General features: G+C 47.6%; 1 protein-coding gene across 5 annotated transcripts; it reads left to right on the plus strand.

Annotated features, from left to right (window-relative positions):
• The first annotated feature begins 606 nt into the window (after positions 1-606).
• On the plus strand, positions 607-23,647 carry UBE2G2 (ubiquitin conjugating enzyme E2 G2). 5 transcript variants are annotated; one of them, XM_068421073.1, is made up of 9 exons: positions 667-688; positions 3,721-3,772; positions 4,326-4,371; positions 4,489-4,673; positions 9,979-10,014; positions 10,104-10,149; positions 16,366-16,484; positions 19,576-19,716; positions 21,611-23,647. In XM_068421073.1, the coding sequence occupies exons 6-9, from the start codon at positions 10,109-10,111 to the stop codon at positions 21,721-21,723; spliced, it is 414 nt and encodes a 137-aa protein (XP_068277174.1). In that variant the 5' UTR covers positions 667-688; positions 3,721-3,772; positions 4,326-4,371; positions 4,489-4,673; positions 9,979-10,014; positions 10,104-10,108; the 3' UTR covers positions 21,724-23,647. The 5 variants fall into 5 exon arrangements, with proteins under 5 accessions (XP_068277171.1, XP_068277172.1, XP_068277173.1 ...); XM_068421074.1 differs by lacking the exon at positions 667-688 and adding an exon at positions 12,856-12,933 and having other exon boundaries at positions 3,757-3,772; XM_068421072.1 differs by lacking the exon at positions 4,489-4,673 and having other exon boundaries at positions 660-688.
• Positions 23,648-24,838: the final 1,191 nt, after the last annotated feature.

The following is a 24,838-nucleotide window of genomic DNA, read 5'->3' on the forward strand; positions in this document are numbered from 1 at the left end:
GCTCTTCTCAGTGACATCCCTTGACAGGACAAGGGGCAATGGGTGCAAGCTGGAACACAGGAGGTTCCACATAAATATGAGGAATAACTTCTTTACAGTGAGGGTGACCGAACACTGGCACAGGCTGCACAGAGAGGTGGTGGAGTCTCCTTCTCTGGAGACATTCAAAACCTGCCTGGATGCGTTCCTGTGTGACATGATCTAGGTAATCCTGCTCCGGCAGGGGGATTGGACTAGATGATCTTTCGAGGTCCTTTCCAATCCCTGACATTCTGTGATTCTGTGATTTTTGTGCTCTTTCCTCTCTCCTCCCTTCCCCGTGGAGCAGCTGTAGTTCCTCCCTCCGTGCCTGCAGCCTTTTTCCCTAAAGGATCGACGCCCCGAGAGGGCATTTCCCAATGCCCGCGCAGCCTTCACGCGCCCGCTGCCCCACTTGAGCCGTTTCTGCCCCAATTGAGCTGTTTCTGCCCCAAGTGAGTCTCGCTGCCCCGAGGGTGCTCTGCGCATGCGCGGCCCCGCCGCCCCGCCCGGCGCTTGGCGGACCGGGCGTGTACCATAGAGGAGGAGCCGGGGGTAGAGCGGCAGGCCGCCGGCCTCTCTAGCCGGCCTGCCCGGAAGCGGCGGCGGGAGCGGCGGGGCAGGACCATGGCGGGGACGGCGCTGAAGCGGCTGATGGCAGAGTACAAGCGTGAGTCGGGGGAGCGGCGGGACCGGCCACTCCTTGGTCATCACCCTCCGCTGCCCCGCCTGACGGGAGCATTCTGAAAGCCCGGGGGGGCGGACGCCGCGGGCCGGGCAGGCCCGGTGACGGCGGCGGGGCAGGCCGCGGGGCTCCCTTCCTCCCTCCCTCCGCCCGGGGCACCTCACTGTGCTCCGCCGGCCGCGGTGTCCCAGCCCCCGCCGGCTGCTCCGCTGCCCTCGGCCTGCAGAGCCCTCCCTGCGTCCCCACAGAGCCACCCGGGGCGGGGGTGAGGGGGCACCGGGGGCTTTGAAGTGCGGCTGTGGAAGAGGGGAGGCGCGGAGGGCCCCGCGTCCTCGGCGGGGTTTTTCTCCCTTCGCCGTTGCTGTAAGGAGACCGTCCTGCGCACCGGCCCCGCAGGTGGTGGCAGGGGGAGCTCAGCCGTGGGGGAGGCCTGGGAATCCCGGCCTCCGGGGTTTTATTTTGGGCCAGTTAAATTTTCCAGGTGGAACAAAATGCAGCCACGGAAGCTTCTGTTGCAGAGCTTGGTTACTTGAAAGATAATTAGGTGTGTTTGCCGACACCTTAATGGAAGCGTGGCGGTCAGTAACAGCATTTAAACCCGAATTTAGTGATCAACAACGTAGACTTGTTTGTTTGTTTGTTTAAAAGTCTGCTTGAGATGTGACTTGCAGGGGGTGGCGAGCGGTGACCTTTGCCAGCCCCACCACAGGGAGCAGGGACCTGCCGCTGTGGGCTGCGTTCCTCTGGGACGTCCCATTTCTCCCAGGGTGGGTGATCTGCTCCCCAGTGAGCTTTCGAGGTGTCCAAAGGTGCCTTTTTTTGACAAGAAATTTGGTTGTTTACCTAGTTGCTTTTGGCCTCTGATGTTCTGGCTTTTATTTAAGGCAAGGGTGTAGAATGGAGGCAAAAAGAAGCATTTAGCAGGGAAAGAGTGGCGTTAGGCTGTAAGAACTGGCCTCCTGCTCCAGTGAAGGTCGTTTCACAGAATCACAGAATCGTCTTGGTTGGAAAGGACCTTTAAGATCATTGAGTCCAACCATCAACCCAACACTACCAAGTCAACCGCTAAACAATATCCCTAAACAATATCCCTGAGCACCACATCTACACGGCTTTTAAATCCCTCCAGGGATGGGGACTCCACCACTGCCCTGGGCAGCCTCTTCCAGTGCTTGACAACCCTTTCACTGAAGGCATTTCCCTGATCCCCAATCTAAACCTCCCCTGGCGCAACTTGAGGATGTTTCCTCCCATCCTATCACTTGTTACCCAGGAGAAGAGACCGACCCCCCTCGTTACACCCTCCTTTCAGGCAGTTGTAGAGAGCGAGAAGGTCTCCCCTCAGCCTCCTTTTCTCCAGGCTAAACCCCCCCAGGTCCCTCAGCCGCTCCTCATCACACTTGTGCTCCAGACCCTTCACCACCTTCGTTGCCTTTCTCTGGACTCGCTCCAGTACCTCAATGTCTTTCTTGTAGTGAGGGGCCCAAAACTGCACCCAGGATTCGAGGTGCGGCCTCACCAGTGCCGAGCACAGGGGGACGATCCCTGCCCTAGTCCTGCTGGCCACGCTAGTGCTGATACAAGCCAGGATGCTGGTGGGCACAGGAATATGACCCCAGGCACACTGCTGGCTCATATCCAGCCGGCCATCGACCAACACCCCCAGGCCTTTTTCCCCCAGGCACTCTCCAGCCACTCTCCCCCAGCCTGTAGCAGTGCGGGGGGTTGTTGTGCCCCAAGGGCAGGACCTGGCACTTGCCCTTGCTGACCCTCACACAGTGGCCTCGGCCCATCGATCCGGCCTGTCCAGACCCCTCTGCAGACCCTTCCTGCCCTCCAGCACATCAACACTCCCGCCCAACCTGGTGTCATCTGCGAACTGACTGAGGGTGCGCTCGATCCCCTCGTCCAGACCATTGATAAAGACATTGAACAGAACTGGCCCCAGCACTGAGCCCTGGGGAACACCACTGGTGACCGGCCGCCAGCTGGATTTAACTCCCTTCCCCACAGCTCTTTGGGCCCAGCCATCCAGCCAGTTTTTTACCCACCGAAGCGTATGCCCATCCAGGCCATGAGCAGTTTCTCCAGGAGAATGCTGTGGGAAACGGTGTCAAAGGCTTTACTAACGTCTGAGAAGACACATCCACAGCCTTTCCCTCATCCAGTAAGGGGGTCATCTTGTCCTAGAAGGAGATCAGGTTAGTCAAGCAGGACCTGCCTTTCATAAACCCACGTTGACTGGGCTTGATTGCCTGGTTGTGCTGTATGTGCCCATGATAGCACTCAAGATGATCTGCTCCATAATCTTCCCTGGCACTGAGCTCAGACTGACAGGCCTGTAGTTCCCCAGATCCTCCTTCCAGCCCTTCTTGTAGATGGGTGCCACATTCCCTAATTTCCAGTCCCCTGGGCCCTCCCCGGTTAGCCAGGACTGTTGGTAAATGATGGAAAGGGGCTTAGAGGGCACTTCCCCCAGCTCTCTCAGTCCCCTTGGGTGGATCCCATCCTGTCCCATAGACTTATGCGTGTCTAAGTGGCTTAGCAGGTCTCGAACCATTTCCCCGTGGATTATGGGGGCTCCACTTCATTTACAGAGCTGGTTGTGCGAGTACAGCTTGTGCTGACAGCGTGTCCTAGAAACCTGCATTTTTCTGTTGTAATCCAGAAGCGCTGACCTGAAAGGCAACTGCAAAAAGACTCGACTCTGCTTTTATCTGTTCTCTTACATAAATCCCCTTAGTCCCCAAAACCGGTTTTGATCCTTTGTTGTTGAGAAGCTCCGAGATCTTACTAGAATGTCTTGTAGGAATGAATTCTGTAGGAAGAAGTGATATTAAATAGCGTCAAAAAGAATTTCACTTAATGCTACAGGCAGACATTAGGTGAATCTTCTCTGCATGGTTTCCCAGGGTAACACTTACCATGAACCTCGTTTTTTTTTGATTTTCCTTTATAAATACTTTCCCAGTTCTAATAAAATCTAGTCTCGACAAAAAAATGCATGTCATCTACAGTGACTGAGTGTGCAGTGGTTTGACTCCTGGAGATCTGAGTTACAGAAGTAGGGTAAGCCAAACTTTTCTGTTTTGGTGGCCGCCTGGGTTAGCTGTGCTGCATGCGCCTTTCCAGGGTTGTTACTTTCCCTCAGTGGGTGCTGTAATCAAATTTTGCTACAAAACCCAGAATCAAGCCTGAATCATAACCCTTCCTGAGTGTTTCACAAAAGGCTGGGCAGCTGTAGCTCTTCAGAACCTGTTTTGCCCTGTAGAAATTTTGAGCAAAAGTTATTTTGAGAAATAAAAATAGTTCCTAGTTGTACGTAGTTCTCCTGCCTCTTTTTGTGGAAAAAGAGAAAGTCCTGTCTGGGGCCACGGCTGTAGTCAGAGGTTCAGCTTTCCATGAACTTCCATCTCCCTCCTGACAATGCATGTTCCTGATGTGTGTTCCCAGTGCTGCGTGGCCCTGGGTGAATGTGAGCGTGGAGATGACTTTAAACGACCCCCTTCTCCTGGTTGCCACCTTGCATGAAATCTTGGCTATATCTATGTATTTATATTTGTGCACACAATTTTTTTTTCTTTAATTTCCCTCTTTCTCCTTCTCTATCTCTTCCCTTTAGTCGCTTCTGGTTGTGACAGAGATGTTTGGCAGTCAGTGCCTTGCTGGTGGGTATATTTTGTTAACCAGACTCCTCATTCTTTCCTTACTTGCTTTTTTATTTTTAGTTTTGATCTTGGATTTTCTCTGTGTATGTGCACGTGTGTTTAAATCTTTAAATACAGGTTTGTTGTGACCTTATGTGAAAAATGCTTGGCGTTGTGAGGAGTTTCTACCTGTTGGAGCCCAAATACATGATTCCATTTTGGGAGAGGCTGTGAAATTGCACTGTTCTCCCTTCCTTGTGGAGAAGGAAGGGAATGTGGCTGTGGGCAGCCACGTGAGGTGGATTTATTTTGTCTCACGTGAGGTGAGGTGGATTTATTTTTTGTCCTGATTTAGATCTTTGTTTGCATGGTTGGAGTGTGCTGACTTTTTGCTGTCTCATATTTATTTGCTGTCTCATATTTATTTGAGTATTTTTCTACTCTGTCAGAACTTATTTAGATAATATCTGATTTTTTTGAAAGCTTTAAAAAGGGCGTAACTTCTGTTAGAGCATATGTTTGTCATTAATTCTAGATTTAGAATAGTATTGAAGCCTGCAATTAGTCTTTCAAGAGCAGCTTGTGTTTGTGAGAGTTAAGAGATGGAAGCTTTCTTTTTCTGCATTTCCTGTTTCCTGGCTGCATGATCTTGCAGATGTCTTGTCGCTGGCTGAACTTTTTACATCTCGGATGGGTTCCTTTGAAAGTGTTGAATCAAATCTGTAGAGACACAAGGGTTGGAGTGCCTCGTTGTGTGCACTGTGTTTCCTTTCTGGTACAAACAGGGAACAGAGCAGTGGATTGTAATGCTAACAGGTATCGTTGGGAGTGCTGGTGGGTTAAAAACATGACACTTACATTAATTCTGAGATTTCAGAGTTCACAGCAAAAATACTCCTTCGTTGTACAGAACAGAACCTGGCAGCACTTCGGTGGGTGCTTCCTGCCCTTAGTGCTCGGATGGAGTTCGTGTGGAGCCAGCAGAAAGCTCCAGCTGCAGTGGTGTGGGCTGCGATGAGCTGCTCTCTCCGGGGGGAGAAGAGAGGGATGAACGTTTGCTGTAGGCCTCTGCGGCTGTCCCCGTTACACCCGCTCTGAAAATGCTCTTTCCTAAGCACAACGCTTAGGCAATATCTCAGACGCACGCTGCGCCGTGTGTCTGCGTGAGCTCAAACTGCCCTTGTGCCCCTTGGGTGCTACGTCAGAGAAGAGAGGAGAAAGCTGAATTTCTGGCAGAGTAGGAAGAATAAGATTCTTGTTTCAAGCAGTCTGGATGCTGTCAGATACTGAAGTGTGTATGTGCCCTTAATATTTCCTGAGTGTTGTGCATTTAATCACCTTGGAGATAGGCTGAATTGATACAGTTTTTAGGAAGCATACTGTTGAACTTTTCTTTTAAGAATGTGATCAGTCTTACTAACCGCTTTAACTAGGAGGTGTGTTTTGTGTTCTCCTCCTTTAGGCCACGGCGTAATTGGCCTATAATGACTTGAAGTGAAAAGGGAATGAGCACATCTGCCCCGCGTTACACTTCACCAGTATCAGCTCCATTTCATTCAGTCTCTGACTTACAAACAAGGCTTTAAAGTCAGGTTTAGCTCTGGTGCCACAAGTTGGGACTTCATAGTGTTTGGATTTGGAAGCAAATCCCCTGGCTGTGTGCAGCAAAACCACCCTACAAACCGAACAGGATGCCTGGTGGAGGATGCAAAGGTGAAAACTGCTCCAAATGCTCTCCAGTGCTTAAGAGAGACGTTGCCCTGAATCAGCCGGTGGGCTGCACCACGGGGGGCTCCTCCAGCATGCACCCATGTCTGAGCAGAGAGCCGTCCACAAACCCCCAGACCCTGGGCACCCTGAAGGGGTTGTGGTGATGTGTAAGTGACCTGGTGCCTTATCTGCCTTCCCTTCCAGCAGCAGCTGCCAGCTTCAGCTTCTCCTCGTGACTCTGCCGCTCGTTTGTTTTCCGCAGAGACTGTTCGTTGCCTTCCCCTTTACCTCTTTCAAAACTGCTTTCTGTTTTACCCTTTTTCCCTGTTGACTGCTTGTCCTTGTGCCTCTCAGAATCCCTTAACAGGACATTGCTGCTCGTGCGTTTGCTCCATAGGAACCCTGAAGGCTTGCCTGGTGGTGAGGTACTCCTTGGGTGCATTGGGAGGCTGCTTTATCCTTTGGCTTCTGCTGATGGCAGCTTGGTAGTTAGCACCTTGTAAAACACCAGCACAGGAAGGTGGTGGCCCAGCTCTGCCTGCCCCAAAGAGGTTATCTGCCCGCTGGTAGTGGGTGGAAGTCGTGATGCTCTGTGGAACAGGGGCTGCCCTCCGACATAGCCATGGGATCCCACAGCTCCCAGTGAGGGTGAAGGAGCTGCAGTGCCAGCGCAGCAGGAGGGCCCTTCCGTGTCTGACAGCTCGGCTCCCGCCTCGGTTGTCTCAGGATTGTGAAGTTCCACTCCTTGGAGGTACTTCCCTGGACCCACAGTCACCGGTCAGCCATGGGCAAGGAGCTGTCACATCAAGGGCTTCTGCAAAGTCTTTCTGCTGATTTTGGCCCTTGGAGAAAGGGGATCGAGGAAGGTGGCTCTGAGTTTGTGCAAGCTGCCTCTCTCAAGTAGCTGGTGTAGCTTCAGGATTCCGCGTTTCCCCCATCGATGCCTTGTGTTGGATGCTGTCCATGCTCAGCACGGGTAGAGGGCTCAGCTTCTTGCTCTCACTGGGAGATAGTGCACGCAGGAACAGAAACCGCATGTCAGTGTTTGAGGCCATCAGGTGATGGTGGCTGGGGTGTGGGTGTGTGCCAGCACGCTGCTGTCGTGGGTGAGCTGTCCTTGGGAAAACTTTAAACCATGCATATGGGGAGGGTCTTGCAGGCTAGGAGGCCAAACTCAGGCTGGCCAGAGGTTACCCCCAGGTTGGATGCTGTGGAGAGCGGAGGGTGGGCTGTTTCAGCTGCTGGCATGCTCCTCTTGTGCCACGCAACCTGCGCTGGAGGACAGCCACAGAGGGATGGGGTGGCAGAGGAGAGTGGGGTAGGAAGCTGGTTGGCCTAGCTGAGTTGTCAAAGTCATTCTGCAGTGCAAGGTTAAAACAAATGCTCTGATCATGTGCTTTCTGCTGCTCACTTAAAAACAATTGGAAAAATTTTCCCCTGACATTCCATTAGAATGAGCCTGTTTTGGAGGCTCTGGTAAGACTGAAGCAGCTGATGCTGTGTCAGCTACTGGCAATTCATGCTGTGTAGCTCCCGAAAGCTGCACTCCCAAACAGCTCTAGAGAAATCCCAGGGCAGGATGTGACCAGCCACGTGGGAAAGGGGTTTGTCCTTCCTCGATGACCAGGCATAGTCAGCCACGCAAAATCAAAGCTCGTGTGTCCCTGCGCTGCCCAGTTACCACTTTGACTGATCCTTAAGGATGAAAACCTCTTTATCCTGTCTCCGAGGGGAGAGCTGAGCAAGGTGGAGTGGAGAATTGAACCTCTGTCCTTGTCAAGACCCTTTGCTCGGCAGGGTTTGGCTCTTGCTCCCCATCACCCTGGTTTTCCTTGGGGCTGGAGAGCTGTACGGCCCGCCTCTGTGGGGCTGCCCGCTGCGGGGGACACGCAGAAGCTGCCACCGAGCAGTCGCAGAGGCTGCTGGGCTTTTCAAGGGAAATCATGGGAAATATCAGAGGGATTTTCTTCTTAGAGAGCCACAAGATGGAGCAAAATGATTCCAGGAGCTCCCAGGGCTTGACATCTCCCTCTTTCTCTCTAAAAACATCAACAAGAAAAGCTGTTAGAGACCCACTATCAAGCTGGAAAAACCTGCTCCTTAACGTCAGGACGTCGTGGGAAACCATAATGCTGGGTTTCAAGCTGCTGCTGTGCTTTTGAACTTCAATCAGAGAGGCCTGTGCCAAAGTTAATGGCCAGCTGAGGGAACTGAAGAGGTTTGCTGTCTTTCCTGTCCGGCGTATCTCAGCATGGTTTCGAATCCAACAGTAATTTTGCTGTTTTAAGACAAAAATCTCTGCGCTGTTCTGTGCACGCTAGCCACAATTTTCGCGTACAGCTTAACAGAAATTAGGTCAAGCATCTCATTGATCGGTTTGTGACTTCTCATCCTCCCCGGGTCCACGTTCGTGCTTATTTTCATGCGTTGGAACATGTGTGGCATTTCCTGTGCCTGCGTTTTGTGTGTTACGGGCCACTAGTAGTCCAGGGGTTAGGAAACACTGTTCTAGAGAAGCAGCTCCCAGCCCTTATTTAAGTTGCCCTAATTACTGTCACCTTCTCTGGTCTGACACCCTTGGAGTGTCACCTCCTGCCACCGGTCCCGCTGGCTGCCCCACGTCTCGCTCAGAGCTGCAGGGCTGGTGTCCAGCCCCCCCAGGGACTGCAGGTCTGCTGGTTGCCTCTGCACGGCTGAACTTTGCCTCGCCAGCTGCTACCACCCCACAGGACTTCAGAAACTGGAAGTTGATGGTCATTGCATTAGATAGTAGAAAAACTGGTTGTTATTTTATCAGCACGCAGAGTGTTGGGCTTCAGCAGGCTTGAAATGAGGTAGTGATGCTGAAGGTTGTTGTACGGATTGGGAATTGTACCAGTTTCCTACAGAAAGTGAGGGCTGATGGATGCAAACTTGCTGTGCGCAGCCACGGCTGCTTTATTGCTGCTGCTTTTTTTTTTACTCGCGTTTTCCAGGCCGCGCAGAGGGAGTCGAATTGAATTCAAGGAACAGAGCTGCTTGGCAAATCTCTCTTGCTTCTGCTTCTCCAACTTTTTGCATCGTTTTGGGTTTTGTATCGAGATGCTGTCAAGGCTGAATTGGTGCAGAGAGGTTGCAGGAATACAACCCAGTTTCTCTTTGGGCTGTTGAGTTTGTACCTGCGGATACCACAGTGCTCCAAAAGCAGAGTGTTTCCCATGCTTTGTGGGTTTTTTTTTATCCTTCCTTCTGAGTTTTAAATTGTTGCCCCGGGAAGACTAGTTTTGTGAGCCTGAAAAAGCAAAAAAGCCAAATAGTTGTGTCTAGAAAACTGTCTTGCGTGAAGAAATCAGCACTAGTGTGGCCAGCAGGACTAGGGCAGGGATCGTCCCCCTGTACTCGGCACTGGTGAGGCCGCACCTCGAATCATGTGTTCAGTTTTGGGCCCCTCACTACAAGAAAGACCTTGTGGTGCTGGAGCGAGTCCAGAGAAGGGCAACGGAGCTGGTGAAGGGTCTGGAGCACAAGTGTGATGAGGAGCGGCTGAGGGACCTGTGGGGTTTAGCCTGGAGAAAAGGAGGCTGAGGGGAGACCTTCTCGCTCTCTACAACTGCCTGAAAGGAGGGTGTAGCGAGGTGGGGTCGGTCTCTTCTCCCAGGTAACAAGTGATAGGACGAGAGGGAACAGCCTCAAGTTGTGCCAGGGGAGGTTTAGATTGGATATCAGGGAAAATGTCTTGATGAAAAGAGTTGTCAAGCACTGGAAGAGGCTGCCCAGGGCCGTGGTGGAGTCACCATTCCTCCTGTGGTGTTCTCAAGCTTTTCTCCAAGGGTGTTTGCTAGTGGTGGCCTCTTTGCTAAGCCGTGTCCACCCAAACACTAGCCGAAATGCTCGGGCTTGCAGGTCATGTTAACCTTCCTTGTGTTTTTTTTTTTACAGAGCTGACCCTGAACCCACCAGAAGGGATCGTAGCAGGTGAGGAGCTGAGCAGGGTTTGTGCCCTGGGAAGTTGTAGCCTTGCGTTCAGGTAGCGCTAAGGATTGTTTTGTTTTGTTTTTTAATAGGTCCCATGAATGAAGAGAACTTCTTTGAGTGGGAAGCCCTGATTATGTGAGTTAATACTGTTTTGTATCTGAAATCAGCACTTGCACGCTACAGTTCTAGGGGAGCAAGGACGTTAAAAAAAAAAAACCTTAGTTCTGCATAACATCGACCTTGGCCTACCTTTAGCTGGGAACTTCTTTTCTGCCCCAAACTGGGAATTATACTTGGAATTTAAACAGTGTGACAGAGGCAGCACTGGAACTTAAGAGATCATTTGTTGTGCAGGTGTCATTATAATAAGCAACATTCAGTGTAAGTAACTTGCAAATTTGATAGGAATCTTCATTTGGGCTCCCTTGGATATATGTTGTGTATATAAACTCTGTAGGAAACGATGAATTGCTTGTAGAGCACCCCAGCCTGTTGGGAACATTACTCAACTGCGAATACAGGACAGGTTTTTCTAATGTTTTTAAGTAGATTAAGTAGATTAAGATTTTAAGTAATCTAAATACACAGATTATCAGTGATAGGAGAAAAAGAAAACAATGTCTAAAAATAGTTTACTTACTATTCAGTTTTTTTCTAGAAAAATGGAAGGGGATTGGTCTAAAAGTATTCAAATTTAAAAAAACTTTTGAAGTTCTTTACATTTCATGAATTGGGTGGTGTTGAAAAGGTGCTGGGTGCAGTGGTTCTGCGTAGAAAGCTTTTCTGTTGGTGAATAGCTCTGTTTGCTACCTGTTGTGTTTTGGGGGGTGACAAAGACTTCTTTACAAAGCTGTGTCCCCCCGTTCCACTCCTGAACTGGTGGGTGTGGTTGTTCGTAGCAAAACTTGCTGTAAAAGCACAAAATCTCCTTGCCCAACATATTAAAAGTTGTCTTCTCTCTTGCTTGTACTCTCTTACTCATGCCTTGCCCTTCTTTGGGAGCTTTGAGTACCTGGAATAACTGGTGATTTTTACAAAATAAAGTTCTAAAACAGTAGTGGGGAGGAAAAGAGACCTTTATCACTTGGGTCTGATAACTTACACAAATGCTACAGAATTAAAAGCCAAAGAAGCTCCAGCTCGCTAAGTCTGTCTTGAAGCTGATGGTCTAGGTGAGCCTGCTTTGGCAGGGGTTGGACTAGATGATCTCCAGAGGTCCCTTCCAAACCTTAACCATTCTGTGATTCTGTCTGTTGTTAGGGTAGATCCAGGCTCTTGTGTTTCAAGATTCCTTTAGTAAGAGTTGGTGATTTCCTTTCCTTCAGCCAGGGCCGGGGCGTCCCGAGGACATCGGGGGGTCCCAAGGACGCCGGGGCAGCAGCAGGTGGTGGCCGTGGCTGTGGCCCCGCTCGCAGCGTGCCTGCTGTGCTCTTGACAGGTTTTCACTGCAACCACCAAGTGCTGACTTAACGAGATTCTCAGCTAGCATGGGTGGCAGAATTTTCCTAGCTTGGTTTGCTTGGAGTGTGTTGTCTAGGGATGAAAACCAAGATTTCTGTCTTGGGATCAGACACACAACCAACACAAAAGCGTACCAAGCTGCAGCACATCACCTATTCCACACAAGCTGGTTGCGTGGGTGATCCTGCCTTCTGGCAAGCGTGAGCCTCTGAGTTATTTTAGGCCTTGGTAAATAGAGGTTTGGATTACCACTGCTTGTTCGTTGATTGATCCGAAGAGTTGGCAAATGCTTCGGCTTAGTGCAGCAATTTATCCTGTGATCAACAGGTTGTACTTCCTGGTAGCTCAGTCCCCTGAAAATAAAACACTTAGCATGGAAATAGGTAATTTGTTGCCTGACACCAAAGATTTTGGCTGCAGTGTCTTACACTTTCTCTTTCTGCAAGTGGGATGGTTATCGCTCTCTGGAACACGTGCTTTGCAGTGTACCGAATTGCAGTTCAGACAGCTGTGCATTGCTTGGAGTGTAGAAATCCTAGAGGGTTTAATGTACTTCTTGGAATGGTGAAGGAAATTCCTGCCTGTCGGTACTTTCTTGTAGCAGAGATTGTGTGGTTGAGTAGGGCTTTCACGGGGGACGCACAGAAGCGCTTTTGGATTTGCTTCATTACCTAGATAATACTTTTTCTGATGTTTCCCATAACAAATTCTTAAACAACAGAGGAGCTGCTTGCAGACTTGAAAGCCCTTTAAAGTGCTGAGTGTTGAGCTTCAGGTCTTTGTCAGCACAAAATGAGAGGCGGAGGTTCTTTAATTTTGGTTTCTGTATTGTGTGTGTGTGTCATAATAAAATTATATTTTAAGATCTGCTAAATTCTGAAGCTGTGGTACAATAGGAACGTGTTTACCCTAAACATGTTTGGTTACTTGCATCTCCTTACCAAACTCTATTAGTAGAAGTGTTTGTGTGCGTTTGGAAAGCAAGCTAAATGACTTGTTTATGTATGTCTGTGATAATCTTCTCCAATTTTTTGTAATCTCAAATGTGCTGTGTGAGATTGTGGGAATGAAAGAAGTGGAGACGAGGAAATGAAAGTAAAGTTGGCTTCAAATTTTAGACAGATGAAGTGCAAAAAGTGAGTAAGTAGCGTAGTCATGAAGAGAAAAGAATACTTTTTTTTCCCCTTCGCACAATTTGTATAAAGGTAGAGCACATGTAATGGCAAACAAATACAAAAAAAGGACATTACCCATTTATCTATTCAGAGGTGGGCTGGGTAATGTTACACAGATTGATGTGAGAGCTTGGCTTGAAAATAAAATAATACCTTTTAAAAGAATGGTAATAATAATTTGTATTTCTGGTGTTCTTGCCTGCAGCAGCAGCGCTGGATAAATGTTCAACATAGAAATGTGAAGGCTGTATTGACATGTCTGGATGATAGAACAGTTCCCAAAGTGAGTGTAATAGATCCAGAACTGAAAATACGATGTGGTAACCTTTCTGAATCTTTCTGAGCCTGGCATAAAACGCACACTTTTGATAAGACATCAAACAGTAGCTGAATTAGAGTGTTTATGAAAGCCAAATTTTGCAACAGGGTAAGTTATTCATCATGATAAACAGCCCCAGCATGTCAAAAGAGTTTAGCACAATGCTGCTCGATTCCTTAGCCCTGTGTGAGGTCCGACAGGCTGCATTGTGTTGTGCAAGTTCGTGAATTCAACATTTAAGGACCAAGTTTTGCCCTCTTTGGTTGCCATATGCAACTGTGTGTTGCTATTAAAGTTTATCCCCAAAAGACACAAAACCATGTAATTGTTAAGAACTTTATTAGCCTAAAGATTGCTTGAAAACTAAAGAGTATAAATTGAAGTTAACTTATCAGAAACCTGTCTAGAAAGGTAATTAGATGTAGAATTAGGCTTATGACTCTTGTTTAGCATGGAATTCCCCTTTTTGGCATCTGATGACTGTGGGTTTTGGTCTTTTTCCAGCATCTTTTTACAAATAAGAGGCCATATGCAAATGTACGTGAAGCTATGATGACAGAATTAATTATCCTTGTCAACACGCTCTTCCCTCCTATTTTGGCAGGTACTCGCCATCCTTTTCTTCCCCTTGCCCAAGTGATAGTCAGCTCATGGAGCTCAGAGTTTCTTATTTTCATGCTATGTCTTATGCCAACAGAGTTGTTCATAACATCTCTCACACAACTAAACAGTCTCATTGTCTAGCAAGTCATTTAATGCTGACACTGTGCGCTGGCAGCCCAGAAAGCCAACCGTGTCCTGGGCTGCATCCCCAGCAGCGTGGCCAGCAGGGCGAGGGAGGGGATTCTGCCCCTCTGCTCCGCTCTCGTGAGACCCCCCCTGCAGTGCTGCATCCAGCTCTGGGGCCCCCAACACAAGAAGGACACAGAGCTGTTGGAGCGAGTCCAGAGGAGGCCACGGAGATGCTCAGAGGGCTGGAGCCCCTCTGCTCTGGAGACAGGCTGAGAGAGCTGGGACTGTTCAGCCTGGAGAAGAGAAGGCTCCGGAGAGACCTTCTAGCACCTTCCAGTACCTGAAGGGGCTACAGGAAAGCTGGAGAGGGACTTTTGACAAGGGCATGGAGTGACAGGATGAGGGGGAACGGTTTTAAACTGAAAGAGGGGAGATTGAGATGAGATGTGAGGAAGAAATTCTTTGCTGTGAGGGTGGTGAGACCCTGGCCCAGGTTGCCCAGAGAAGCTGTGGCTGCCCCCTCCCTGGCAGTGTTCAAGGCCAGGTTGGATGGGGCTTGGAGCAACCTGGTCTGGTGGAAGGTGTCCCTGCCCGTGGGAGGGGGTTGGAACTAGATGGTCTTTAGGGTCCCTTCCAACCCAAACCAGTCTGTGATTCTATGATAAATAGCTGTAGGAGCACTGATGGCCACTCCCCGATGCTTTAAAGAAGTCTGTAGAGTAGCATTGTGCACGGGAAAAGATGCAGAGACTGCCTGCTTTGCTGGCTGTAAAGAGTCTTAGATGGAGCAGGGCTGGGACAAGGTTTTTCTTAGAGTTGTACGCCTCAAGCCTGTGCAGAGTGAGTGCCTTCCGTGTGCATGTGGTTCGTGATGGCAAGTGCTTGTCGTTCCTGGGGTATGGGAAGTGCTTAAGGCAATGGGCCTGTTGGCTCAGTGCTCTTTGCTCAGTGGGACGGGTACTTTGCACTCACACCATCTGCTCTGCAAAGATTTCAAAAGGTGCTGAGTTTTGTACCTCTCTGGCCCTGCTGGTGTCCTTTTTGAGTGATCCTGTTTAAATGTTGCAGCCTCTTGAGTGTTTTGTGGTTGCAAATTCTGTCTTGGATTAGCTTTGGTAATTTCTTTGAAGTTGATCCTGGCAGCAATGAATGGCTGAAACAAAAGCGTTTTGCTCACATAATACAGGGCCGAAAATGGAGCGTGTTGGGTTAATGTATTTGACAGAAAGAGCCCTTAAGGCTGTGTGTTTGCTCTCAAAACAGAATGTGAGACACCCACCAGCTTTTCAATGTGCGTATGTACATACTCTCAGAAGTTCAACAATAAGCCCTTAAAATGCAGCTGGAATTAAAATGTTGATGAAAAAATGCGTTCGGTTTACTCTCAGATGTGAATTGAATCCCGACTAAATTTAGGGAAAAGGACACAAAGGGAACAAAATGGTTGAGATGGTTTAACTTTCCTTCTTGCAGTATGTTGGTGCGTTTCTCTACTCTTACATGCCAGTGTCAATATTCACATTTAAATCACGTAGGTCTTGTGTTTATCTACCAGCCAGCTCTTTTAAATGCTAAAGTTAATTTAAGAGAGTGAGCCTCCTCAGGCTTTAGCTTTTGCTAGTCTCAATTTGCAATTGGTAACCTACAGAAAAAGAAGTTTTAACTGTTAGGAGTCCTTGAATTTTTATGTTCTTCCTGGCATGGAGAATGTGGATTGGGAGGAGGAGGCATGAATCTATTCCTAAACCTTATTTCCCAGACTGAAGAGCTTTTTACTAAATACATGAGGTTTCCTTGGTTAAGATGTTCAGTGATGAAGCTTGTTTTGTGCTCTTTCCAGTCGAGGGAGATAGTGTTTGTGTTATAACTTCCAGATGGTTCATCAAGTTTGAATAAAACATGTCTAATAAACTTTTTTTGCTCACCTTCCAAAAATGTTTTATGTAGGCAGGATAAAATAGTTGGCTTTATATTCTCAACTTGGTTGCACTTTGAACTAGATGATGAACACAATAAGGAAATGTTTCTACAAGAACTCTGATGAAGCCATTTGTTCTCCGCGTACACTGGAGGGAGTGCAAACTAAACGCCTTCAGTCTCCAAAGCAACATTGTTGTTCTGCGTCTAGCAATTATGGTCCCTGAGCTGTGTTTTTATTTTTTACAAAACATTTTGCTGTGTGTTTTGCATCAGATAGCGATAAGTGTTTCTGTGCGGTTATGCTCGATACTCGCCGTTTGAATCTCTGGAGGTTTCATAAATTATTTTTAGAGCTCCAGCATTTGACATCTCTGTCTTGTGCAGCATAACAGTATCTTCAAAGGCACAGGAGTCCCACACCTGCCTCTGCTTTCTCTTGACGTGCAGATGCTCAAATCCTGGAACATGCCTTGGAGCCAGATACTCCAATTATATCCAGACACACCCTGCTAATTAAGCAGTGTTGTGACCTTCCTAGTAATTTAGCGTGCAAGCTTTGATTTTCCCCTTCCCTCACAAACCCCATATTTGGATTTAAGTTCATGAGGCGTGGGGTAAGAGCGTGTTAACTCTTTGTTTTCTGGAGAAGAGGATATAACCCAAACCTCATCTGTCTCATTAGACAAGAATTTGGGTGAAAGAACTATTTAAAACTCTGATGAATAGCTTTTTATCTGTTTCTAGGGGTCCTGAAGACACCTGTTTCGAGTACGGGGTTTTCCCTGCTATTTTGAGCTTTCCACTCGACTACCCGTTAAGTCCTCCGAAGATGAGGTTCACGTGCGAGATGTTCCATCCGAACAGTGAGTGTGATGCAGCAGGACGTACGAGGGAGCGGGTAGCTTGTGCACCTTAAAAACAACCTTTTGCATCCTTACCAAGGGGGGTTCTCTCCCTTTCCAGCCTTGAGTATGCAGTAGGAGTGTTCAGCTGTCCAGCAGCTTTGCTCTGTCTTAGGGTCACTTTCTCTTTATCACATTATTCCTCATATACCTTTTGGTTATAAACAGTCCAGTAAAGTTCCAGCAATTTCACTGCCTTTAAGATCATTCCAGGAATACTTGTAACTATTGTGTAAATAATCTAAAGATAAATCTTCTGTACATGGTGTGAGATTTAGTGAATTAATACAGACTCTTTCCAGCCTTGCTCTGTGGCTTGTATTTAAGTAGTTTGGTGTTATTTTAACGAATGAAAATTTGTTCATATTGTTCAATGTGTGGACGCAGCTTTCTTAGGCAGCATGGCTTTTTCCCCATTAAGTCACGGGTTTAGTAACATTTCTGGTGTGATCTTTCTGAAATACAGAGTACTCTGTCTAAGCAGATGACACATTTGCAGGCGTTTAATATTAAGACTTTGCTGGCCTTGTCTCTGCAATTCTGATGGTGACAATAGTATCTGAAGACTTTTCAGTGGAAGTAATTGAAGTAACAACAAGTAACAGCTAACAAGTTTGAGCCTTGGACAGGTAAAAACCTTAAAGCCCTCTTTTGCAACCTGGAGCACTACTTTCTGAAGTCAGCCTTGACATTCTTTGTAAAATTGTTGCTTATGACATCTGCTAAGTCAACCTGGATTGTGTAAAGATTGTTTGTCCTCACCCAGATTTGATGGGCTGGATCTGTATTCTAGGCTATTAGGTCTCTGCCACTTGAGAGCAACAAAAGGAAAATGCTGCCCTCCTGCCTAGTGTTTCTTTCCCAGCTGGCGTTCCTGCACTTGCGTCAAACAAATCTTAATCTCAGCTGGGAATCGATTTATTTCATCCTATTGCAAGGAATTTTGCAACTTCTCGAAGTTCTTCTTCCCTTCTCGAAGCACCACTGATGCGGATTCTTGCCCGTTTAATCCACATCTTTCTGTTCTCCTGTGGAAGACACACCTGTGTGTCACAGCGTAGAGCTGTGCGGACATGCCCAAGGCAGCATAGCGTCACCTCTGAAGCTCTGATGTCTGCAGCAGTGCAGCATTTGGCACCTGGAAGCAGTGTGGCTGCATTGACACCTTGCTCCAGCTGGACTAATTCAACCAAGCTTCTTGACAGGGCTGGTCTCCGTGAGCAAATCCACGTCCATGCAATACTCTGCAGCTCCAGTTGTGGCCCTGACTTGAGGTTCGCTGCTCGCAGCTGCTTTGTATGCAGCATAGCCAGGTGGAGTGGGGTGTGGAGAAGCACAAACGGCCCGATTCTTGTGTGTTACAGAATGGCTCTATGCATAGGTGCTTCCTCCATGGGGTTAACTGGAACATACTGGGTGGTCAGCTCAGCTCTTTAAAGTCCCTTGATTCTGGGTCATGTTAATCTGAAGTTGAGATCACCTAAAGTAGACACTTTAATCTTTCTTCTCCGGTGGGATTGTGATGGTCTGGTTAGACCCAGAAAGGCTGTAGAAATGGGTGGCTGTGCTGTGCTTTGTCTGTTCCTTAACTGCTCACTTCTCCACCGGTGAGGAATTGCAAGGAAAATGTTTAACGTGTCTGCTGTGTTACCTTATCTTTGCAGTTAGTGTTATGTACAGGGGGAACTGAGACAACGCAGAACTATCTTCTCTTAAAATAGAGTGACATTCATGGATGCTCTGGCGAAGATAACTTCAAAGAAGCGAGTGATGGCGAGTCTTGCATTAGCACTTAGTGACAAAGTGGGAAGATGCGTACGTCTTCCTGGAATCGGCTTTCGCTGTCTTGACTGTGCTGCTGTGGTCCAGCTGTTTGAAATGAGGCACTGCATAAAAACATTAGAGTAACTTTACAAGTGAAATACCTTCTACCTAGTGTGTCCCTAACGTGCAAGGAGAAGTGCTGATTCAGCACGTGCTGTTTTCATCTCTTCCAGCTTCGACTAGACCAGCTCCAGTCCCCAGCCTGGGGCTGCAGGAGGGGATGTAAATAAAAGTCCTCCAAAGCATTTACGTGTTGCAGGCTTGTGCAGACGTTAGCCAGGTGAATGGAAGGAACTGGAAATGAGCACAACTGCTTCCAGCGGTCATCCCCTCATTTTATTTTGTCTTGTTTTCCTGGCAATGGCACAAGTTTGGTCACCTGAGGAACAGAAGCACTGAAAAGTACTGGGCTAAAGGTGTCATTCCTTGGGAGGCTGCAGAATTAGGCCATGTTGCTAAAGCAGTGTTTCGAATTCCGTTCTCTTTGTGTTGCCTCTTCAGCCTTTCTTTGGCCTCATTATCAAGTCAGTGGAGTCCAGCCTCTGTGAAGACGACTTATACTGTTGCAGATGCTTTACTTCCGCTAAAGGTGGGAGGGGAAGATGTCTGTGTCCTTAATTGCTAGGTTACCTTTTTTCCATGCGCTTTAATGCAGCTGAGCTTTAAGCAAGATTAAAAAAAAGTAGTGTGAACTCTTCTGGTTGCACCTCAGTAATGTCCAAAAGAAGATGAGTTATTTTGCTTATAACATATACCACTTTGCCCTCCTTGCTGCAGCAGAGCGAGTTTGCTTAATTCTTTTTATGGCCATGGTCCAGTGGAGGACCCCAAGGTGCAGTCAGTGCTGTGTGACTGTTACCCTTCGATTTAGTTAGGACTGGTTACCTACTTGGAGCTATGTCTGTGCATAAATAGTTGCTTTGTTCCACCAGGCTGTCTCTCATTTTTTCCACGGAGCTTGTCACTGGTTATTAAATGACACGAGTGCTCCCAGCAGGCTTCTGTTGGGGAAGGATGACCCAAATTTCTTAAATTTGCTGAAAGGAACTTTTTGCTAGTTTTTTCTCTTTCAGATTTTGTATCCTCTTGGCTTTGGAAGAGGAAATTTAAAACTGGGTTTAGCCTCAGTCATACGAAAGCTGAGTCCAAACATTCATCTGTGCTAAAGATCTGAAGAGGCCAAGTGTTTCCACTGAGTAACAATCAATCCCCTGTACTTCTTATGCAGTTTACCCGGATGGGAGAGTTTGCATCTCTATTCTTCATGCTCCTGGGGATGATCCCATGGGATATGAGAGCAGCGCTGAGCGGTGGAGTCCTGTGCAGAGCGTGGAAAAGATCCTCTTGTCAGTTGTTAGCATGCTGGCAGGTAAGGACTGCTCTTTTGCTAACAGTAGCTCAGATAGCAGTTCCTGAATTAGCTAGAGCTGCTTCTTGCTGTTTGATTTGTTAAGTGAGCAGAGGACATTTAAAACTACTCAGCAGCAACCACAGTCCTTAAAGCCCTGATATTTATTTATTAATAAATCAGTTCTCTGAAAATAAGTGAAAAAAAAAAGACTGAATTAGTAAAGAGGTGTTTCCAGCTTTGTGAGCAACAGCACTGCTTTCCTGGCAGGTCGTCAGCAGTGGAGCAGATAGTGATGGTCAGGTGGGTCCAGAGACTCAGCTGGTTCCCTGCTCGTGCACAAAACCTGTGCACTGTCTTTGTATTTGCCGTGATGTCTGTTCAGCTCTTGCAGGTCTTAAAGCTGTTGATTACAGCCTGTGCTGGGTTTGACTTTAGCAGCTGAAGGGTTACCAGCCAGATTTAACCAGTACAGTAAACAGGAGTCCATGGCCTTTGAGTGACAAGGCAGCACCCTCCATTTCTGTTTGTTATTTGCAAGCTGGCAATGTACCCCATTCTGCCATCTCTGGTTTAGAGGAAGGCTTCTTGAGAAGAGGGGTGGGGTGAAAAACTTTTTGTGCAGCCTTTTAAATGCCTTTCCCTAAATCCAGCAAGGGCTGTGGATCAGCTCTGTCATGTCCAGCTCCCTGAAAGATGGATCCTTGTCCACACAGCGGACAGAGCCACTGAACTGCCTGCCACGGGCAGAGCCGTGTCCCTCAGAATTGGTTTTGAATGATAGAGTTAGAGGGCTTAGAAGCAGCGTGGTTTATCAAAAAGCAAGCAGCAGATTCTTACATGGGACTGTTTTAGCTTCAGAATAGTAACCTCCTGTTGGGAACCTGTGCAGACAAACAGCTGGGCTTTCCATGGCCTCCAAAAACTTGGCTTGTGGTGTGGCCTTACCTAGACTGACTAGCGAAGGAGTCACCGGGTCTCTCTTGTTCTCTGCTTGTGTGTCCCGATTTCCCGTGGCTTTTGGAAGCATTGGTGTAGAACGGTGATGGTCAGCTGCTTCCAGGCTGCTGGCAAACTCTGGGCTCTGGCTCTCCAGATAGCTTAAGCCCAATGGGTGACCTGCACATCTATTGGCTTTTCAGGGCAGACCATCAGCACTGTGCCAAGAAAAACATGAGCCCAAGATGTCTGTGGTGAACTGGGCTGCGATGGATTTGGACTAGCGTGTGAAGCAAAATGTACATTCTGTCTTAGTGACTCGTGTAATCCTGTGACAGCAGTTCGTGCTGACCACGAACCTGATAAATCCCGTGTTTCAGCTTACCTCTGTACAAAACCAAGTGTTGGAGTCGCAGGGGCTTAATGTACTTTGTAAAGCGCTCTGAAATCCTCGGATGAAAGATGTTGCAGAAATGAAAGCATTCTAGGGGTTTTCTTGGTTTGTTTTTTTGTTTTTTAATAGAACAAGCCATCCCAAAGAGTGACAGAGCCTGTTTGGGTGGCCTGGTTGGGAGGGCTTTGTGTCTCGGAAGCCGCAGAACCAGAAAAAACCATTTTGCAGGGAGCCATGTGCAGTTTTAAAAACCCTTGACGGCACTGGTGGGGCCGCATTGTGTTGTTCCATGTGCATGCCGGGGCTCAACCGCTCCGAGCGTAAACGAAAGAAAGTCTTGCTCCTCTGCCCCTTGTTTATACCTAAACTCGACCTTGCTGTGATATTCTCTTGTGATCAGTTAAATCAGAACCATTTGGGAATCCAGCAGCTGTCACTGGATTGTCTTTAGTGGCGTTTCTGTAGTCCCAAGCAGGGGAAGTGTGCCAAAGCCACAGGGTAGTGGCAGTACAGAGGCATTACTGAAAAAGTGAGGGGGTCTTGCTCCGTTGCCTGTCTGCCCACCTCTCTTTCTCGTTTCAGAGCCAAACGATGAAAGCGGAGCCAATGTAGACGCCTCCAAGATGTGGCGGGAAGACAGAGAACAATTTAACAAAATTGCCAAGCAGATTGTGCAGAAGTCACTTGGACTTTAAGCTCATAAAGAGACTGAAGTGCTTTGTATTTCTCTTCACCTGAAAATGAGCAGCGCTCAGTGCTGGTACCAAAAAGGAAAACTCTGCAAAACTATTGGCCTAGTTTTTCTTATCATTCATTATTTATTTACCATCTCTTTTCTTCTTCTACTGCTCCAGAGAAGCCTCTAGTTCACTTACTAAATTGTGTGGAAAAGGGATTTGATCCTAGGGAAAAATACGGAGATGATGCTGTTTCAGAGGCTGCTTGTTGCTACCTCACTTCATGGTATGGAAAGCTCGGAGACTTTGCAATCTACAGCCCGCCTCCGCCCATCTGCTGGTTGAGAGCAGAGCTGGTCTGGATCACCTGCAGGAAGAATTATGTGTGTGTTTTTATAGGTAGCATTGCATCTGGAGCACCAGTAGACAGAAAATAATCTATCATTTTTATGATACTGGCTAGGTTAAGGACAGCATTTGCAATCAGAACTGATTTGAAGAGTATAGTTAGCAAAGGAGGCTATAAACCAGGGTTAGAGTCAGGATGCTTTAGCAAAGAAAGTGGCTGTGCAGCATGTGACTTTAAGAGAAGATCTTGGGAGCTGTTACCCCAGAAATAAAACTGGGGGTCTAGAATGGGCTGGTGTTCCTGTGTAACACTGTGAGTTTGTATTGAGCCTTTGAGTCAGTGTTTGCTTGGAAGAAATCCCGAGAGCTGCTTTATTACTCCTTAAAGACACGTTCAATTAGAGATGCGAGATGTAAGGACGGGATTCTTAAACACTTTGGTCAGATTCACCGTGGGCGAGGTAGGTCATTGGCAGCCTGAAAATGCGGTGAGAATGCGTCTGCTCCGCTGGGCACGTAAAATATCTCTGCCATAATGTCAGCTCCTCTCCTGGTGACACGTGGGTGTTGAGAGGCTCAGGCGCTGCTGGCCTTGGCCGTTACAGCCCCGGCCACCCGTTTTTCAGGTGAACGAGCGAAGAGGAACGTGATGAATTTTGTAAAATTAACTGTAACTTTCCGCTGACTGCTCTTCTGTATTTAAATATGAGTCAGAGAAGACACCGACTGTGTTTTCTAGAGGGATGGTACGACGCATGTTTATAACTGCAGGGTATTGTAGCTGACCACTGGTGTGGAGGGTGCGGGAAATACCAGTTGCAACGATCGGTTTGTAGAACTGCTTAGGGGCCATGGGTGACCTTTGTGCTTTGCAAGCGAATCTCTTGTGTAGGTCCAAATCTTCTCTGATTTACTACAAGCAATAACATGCCCGTTGATAGCACATGGCATCAAATCTTGTTGGCAGCTTTAAACGGGCTAAATTCGAGAAGGGCTTTTTTTTTTCCTATAAAAAGCGTGTGACGTGGAAGGAGTCGCACTGTGGAGAAAGCTTTACGGAGGTGATGGTGTGCATGCGCCTAAGTACAACGTCAGTATTTCTGTCTTGCTGTCTGTGCTGCATATTCACGTGCTGCAGATCGCAGTATGCCATCGTTCTGCACCTCTGAGGGGTTTGTATTGCTACAACTCGCTGGTTTTACCTCCTTGTAGAAGTAATTCTTGCTTTGGTGTAAGGGTGGGAGGGGGACTTCACGTAGTTTGGGAGCAGAGATGATGAAATAGTGTTGTACCTAACTAGTATTTCAAGGCACACAGGAAAATGTAGCACTTACATGCAAACTGGGAGCGTTTTTGGAATCATGGCAGATGGAGCTTTGCTCCTGGGAGTCCTGCAGCTGCTTTTGGAACCGACAGTGGAGAGCTGGGAGCGCCACATGGCAAGCGAGGGATTCGGCAGACGTGGCAAAAGCGGGCTGTTTGTAAGTGCGGAGTATTGTATTCGTGTGTGCTCACTCATTGTCTTTATTTTACGGTGGGATTTAGTCTGTATACTGAAAATAAAGTGATTCTATTTTCTCCTTTCATAGATGTATGCGAATGTGTTGCAGTGGGTGTTTTATATGGGTAACCAGCTGGTCAAGAGAGTCCAATTCTGTCTTGGTCCAAAGGAGCTGAAGGGTTTATTCTAATGCAGTTAAAACGTAGGGGATGCTTTAGAGGAGTGGAAGAGTTGATACAGTTGCTTGGGCTTTCCAGGCAAGTGGCTTGTCTCTAACGATGGTGATAACTTGATAATTCAAAGAAAACTATAAAAATCTGACAGCTGGCAGACGTGAAGCAGTTTGCTTCTTACAAAGGCCTTGTTATGATCCCTGTATCTGGCCTAGGAAGGTCTTGTTACGGCAACAGGTGAATCGTGAGTTTTAATATATCGCTAAAAATCTGCTGATATTAGTGCTTGGATTTGAGAAGGACAGTTAGATGTCCAGTTCCTACTGAGAATTTCTGTAGTCCCCAAATCTCTGGTGCTTGCAAATAACAATTTCTTTTTAAGTGACTGGCACACAGCAGGCTTGCTGGCTCAGGTGTTTTAAGCCACCCAGTGAACGTATATGCCAGGCAGTCTTGCAGGTGACAAAATGTAAGCAGAAGTCCACCTCGGAGGACTAAAACTTGCCTTGTCGAGGCGAGAACTGTCCTGAGCCATGGCTGTTTGCTTAACTGAAACCGTCGGTGAGCATTTGTGTTCGTTGAATGACTTAAACACGGCACCGCAGTCAACGTGTTAGATTCCCTGATTGTTTTACTCGCATGAAAGAAATAAAACTTCATCATCGTTATTCTGTAATAAACTGAACGCTTCTGCACGGCACGAGCGTTCATCTCGCACAGCTCCACGCCTGTGCAGAGGCGGGTGGGCTCCTGCTCCGCCTGCCTTGCCCCGAGAGGGTTTCACAGCGCAGGCAGCTTGTTACAACTGGGGAACACCTGAGAGTTAAAGCTTGTAAAGCTGCTGTCTCGATCCCGTGATAGACTTCCCTGAAAGGCTTAATCCTCTCCCTTTGTGAAAGAACACTTGTGTTGGCAGCGTGTGTAATACTAGCCAGTAGCAATGTTTTTCTGAGCCGTTGCCTTTTTTTCAGTCTGAAAGAGTTACTATAAAACACGTTCCTTGGGGAGTGTCGGAGCTCTACAGGTGTTACACGTGCAGGTAAAGTATTAAAGATTAAAAAAAAAAAACCTTTCTCTGGATTATATTTGCTTTAGGCTTTTATATTAAAAA

The sequence above is a fragment of the Nyctibius grandis genome, chromosome 32 (assembly GCF_013368605.1).
Source record: "Nyctibius grandis isolate bNycGra1 chromosome 32, bNycGra1.pri, whole genome shotgun sequence".
In the NCBI taxonomy this organism is placed as follows: domain Eukaryota; kingdom Metazoa; phylum Chordata; class Aves; order Nyctibiiformes; family Nyctibiidae; genus Nyctibius; species Nyctibius grandis.

What these genes read in the sequence shown, in the direction of transcription:
- UBE2G2 (XM_068421070.1), top strand. Translation starts at nt 646, where the DNA reads ATGGCGGGGACGGCGCTGAAGCGGCTGATGGCAGAGTACAAGC. An exon ending in GAGTGGGAAGCCCTGATTAT is followed by an intron (nt 10,150 to 16,365) that starts GTGAGTTAATAC and finishes ATCTGTTTCTAG; the next exon opens with GGGTCCTGAAGACACCTGTT. An exon ending in CGAGATGTTCCATCCGAACA is followed by an intron (nt 16,485 to 19,575) that starts GTGAGTGTGATG and finishes CTTCTTATGCAG; the next exon opens with TTTACCCGGATGGGAGAGTT.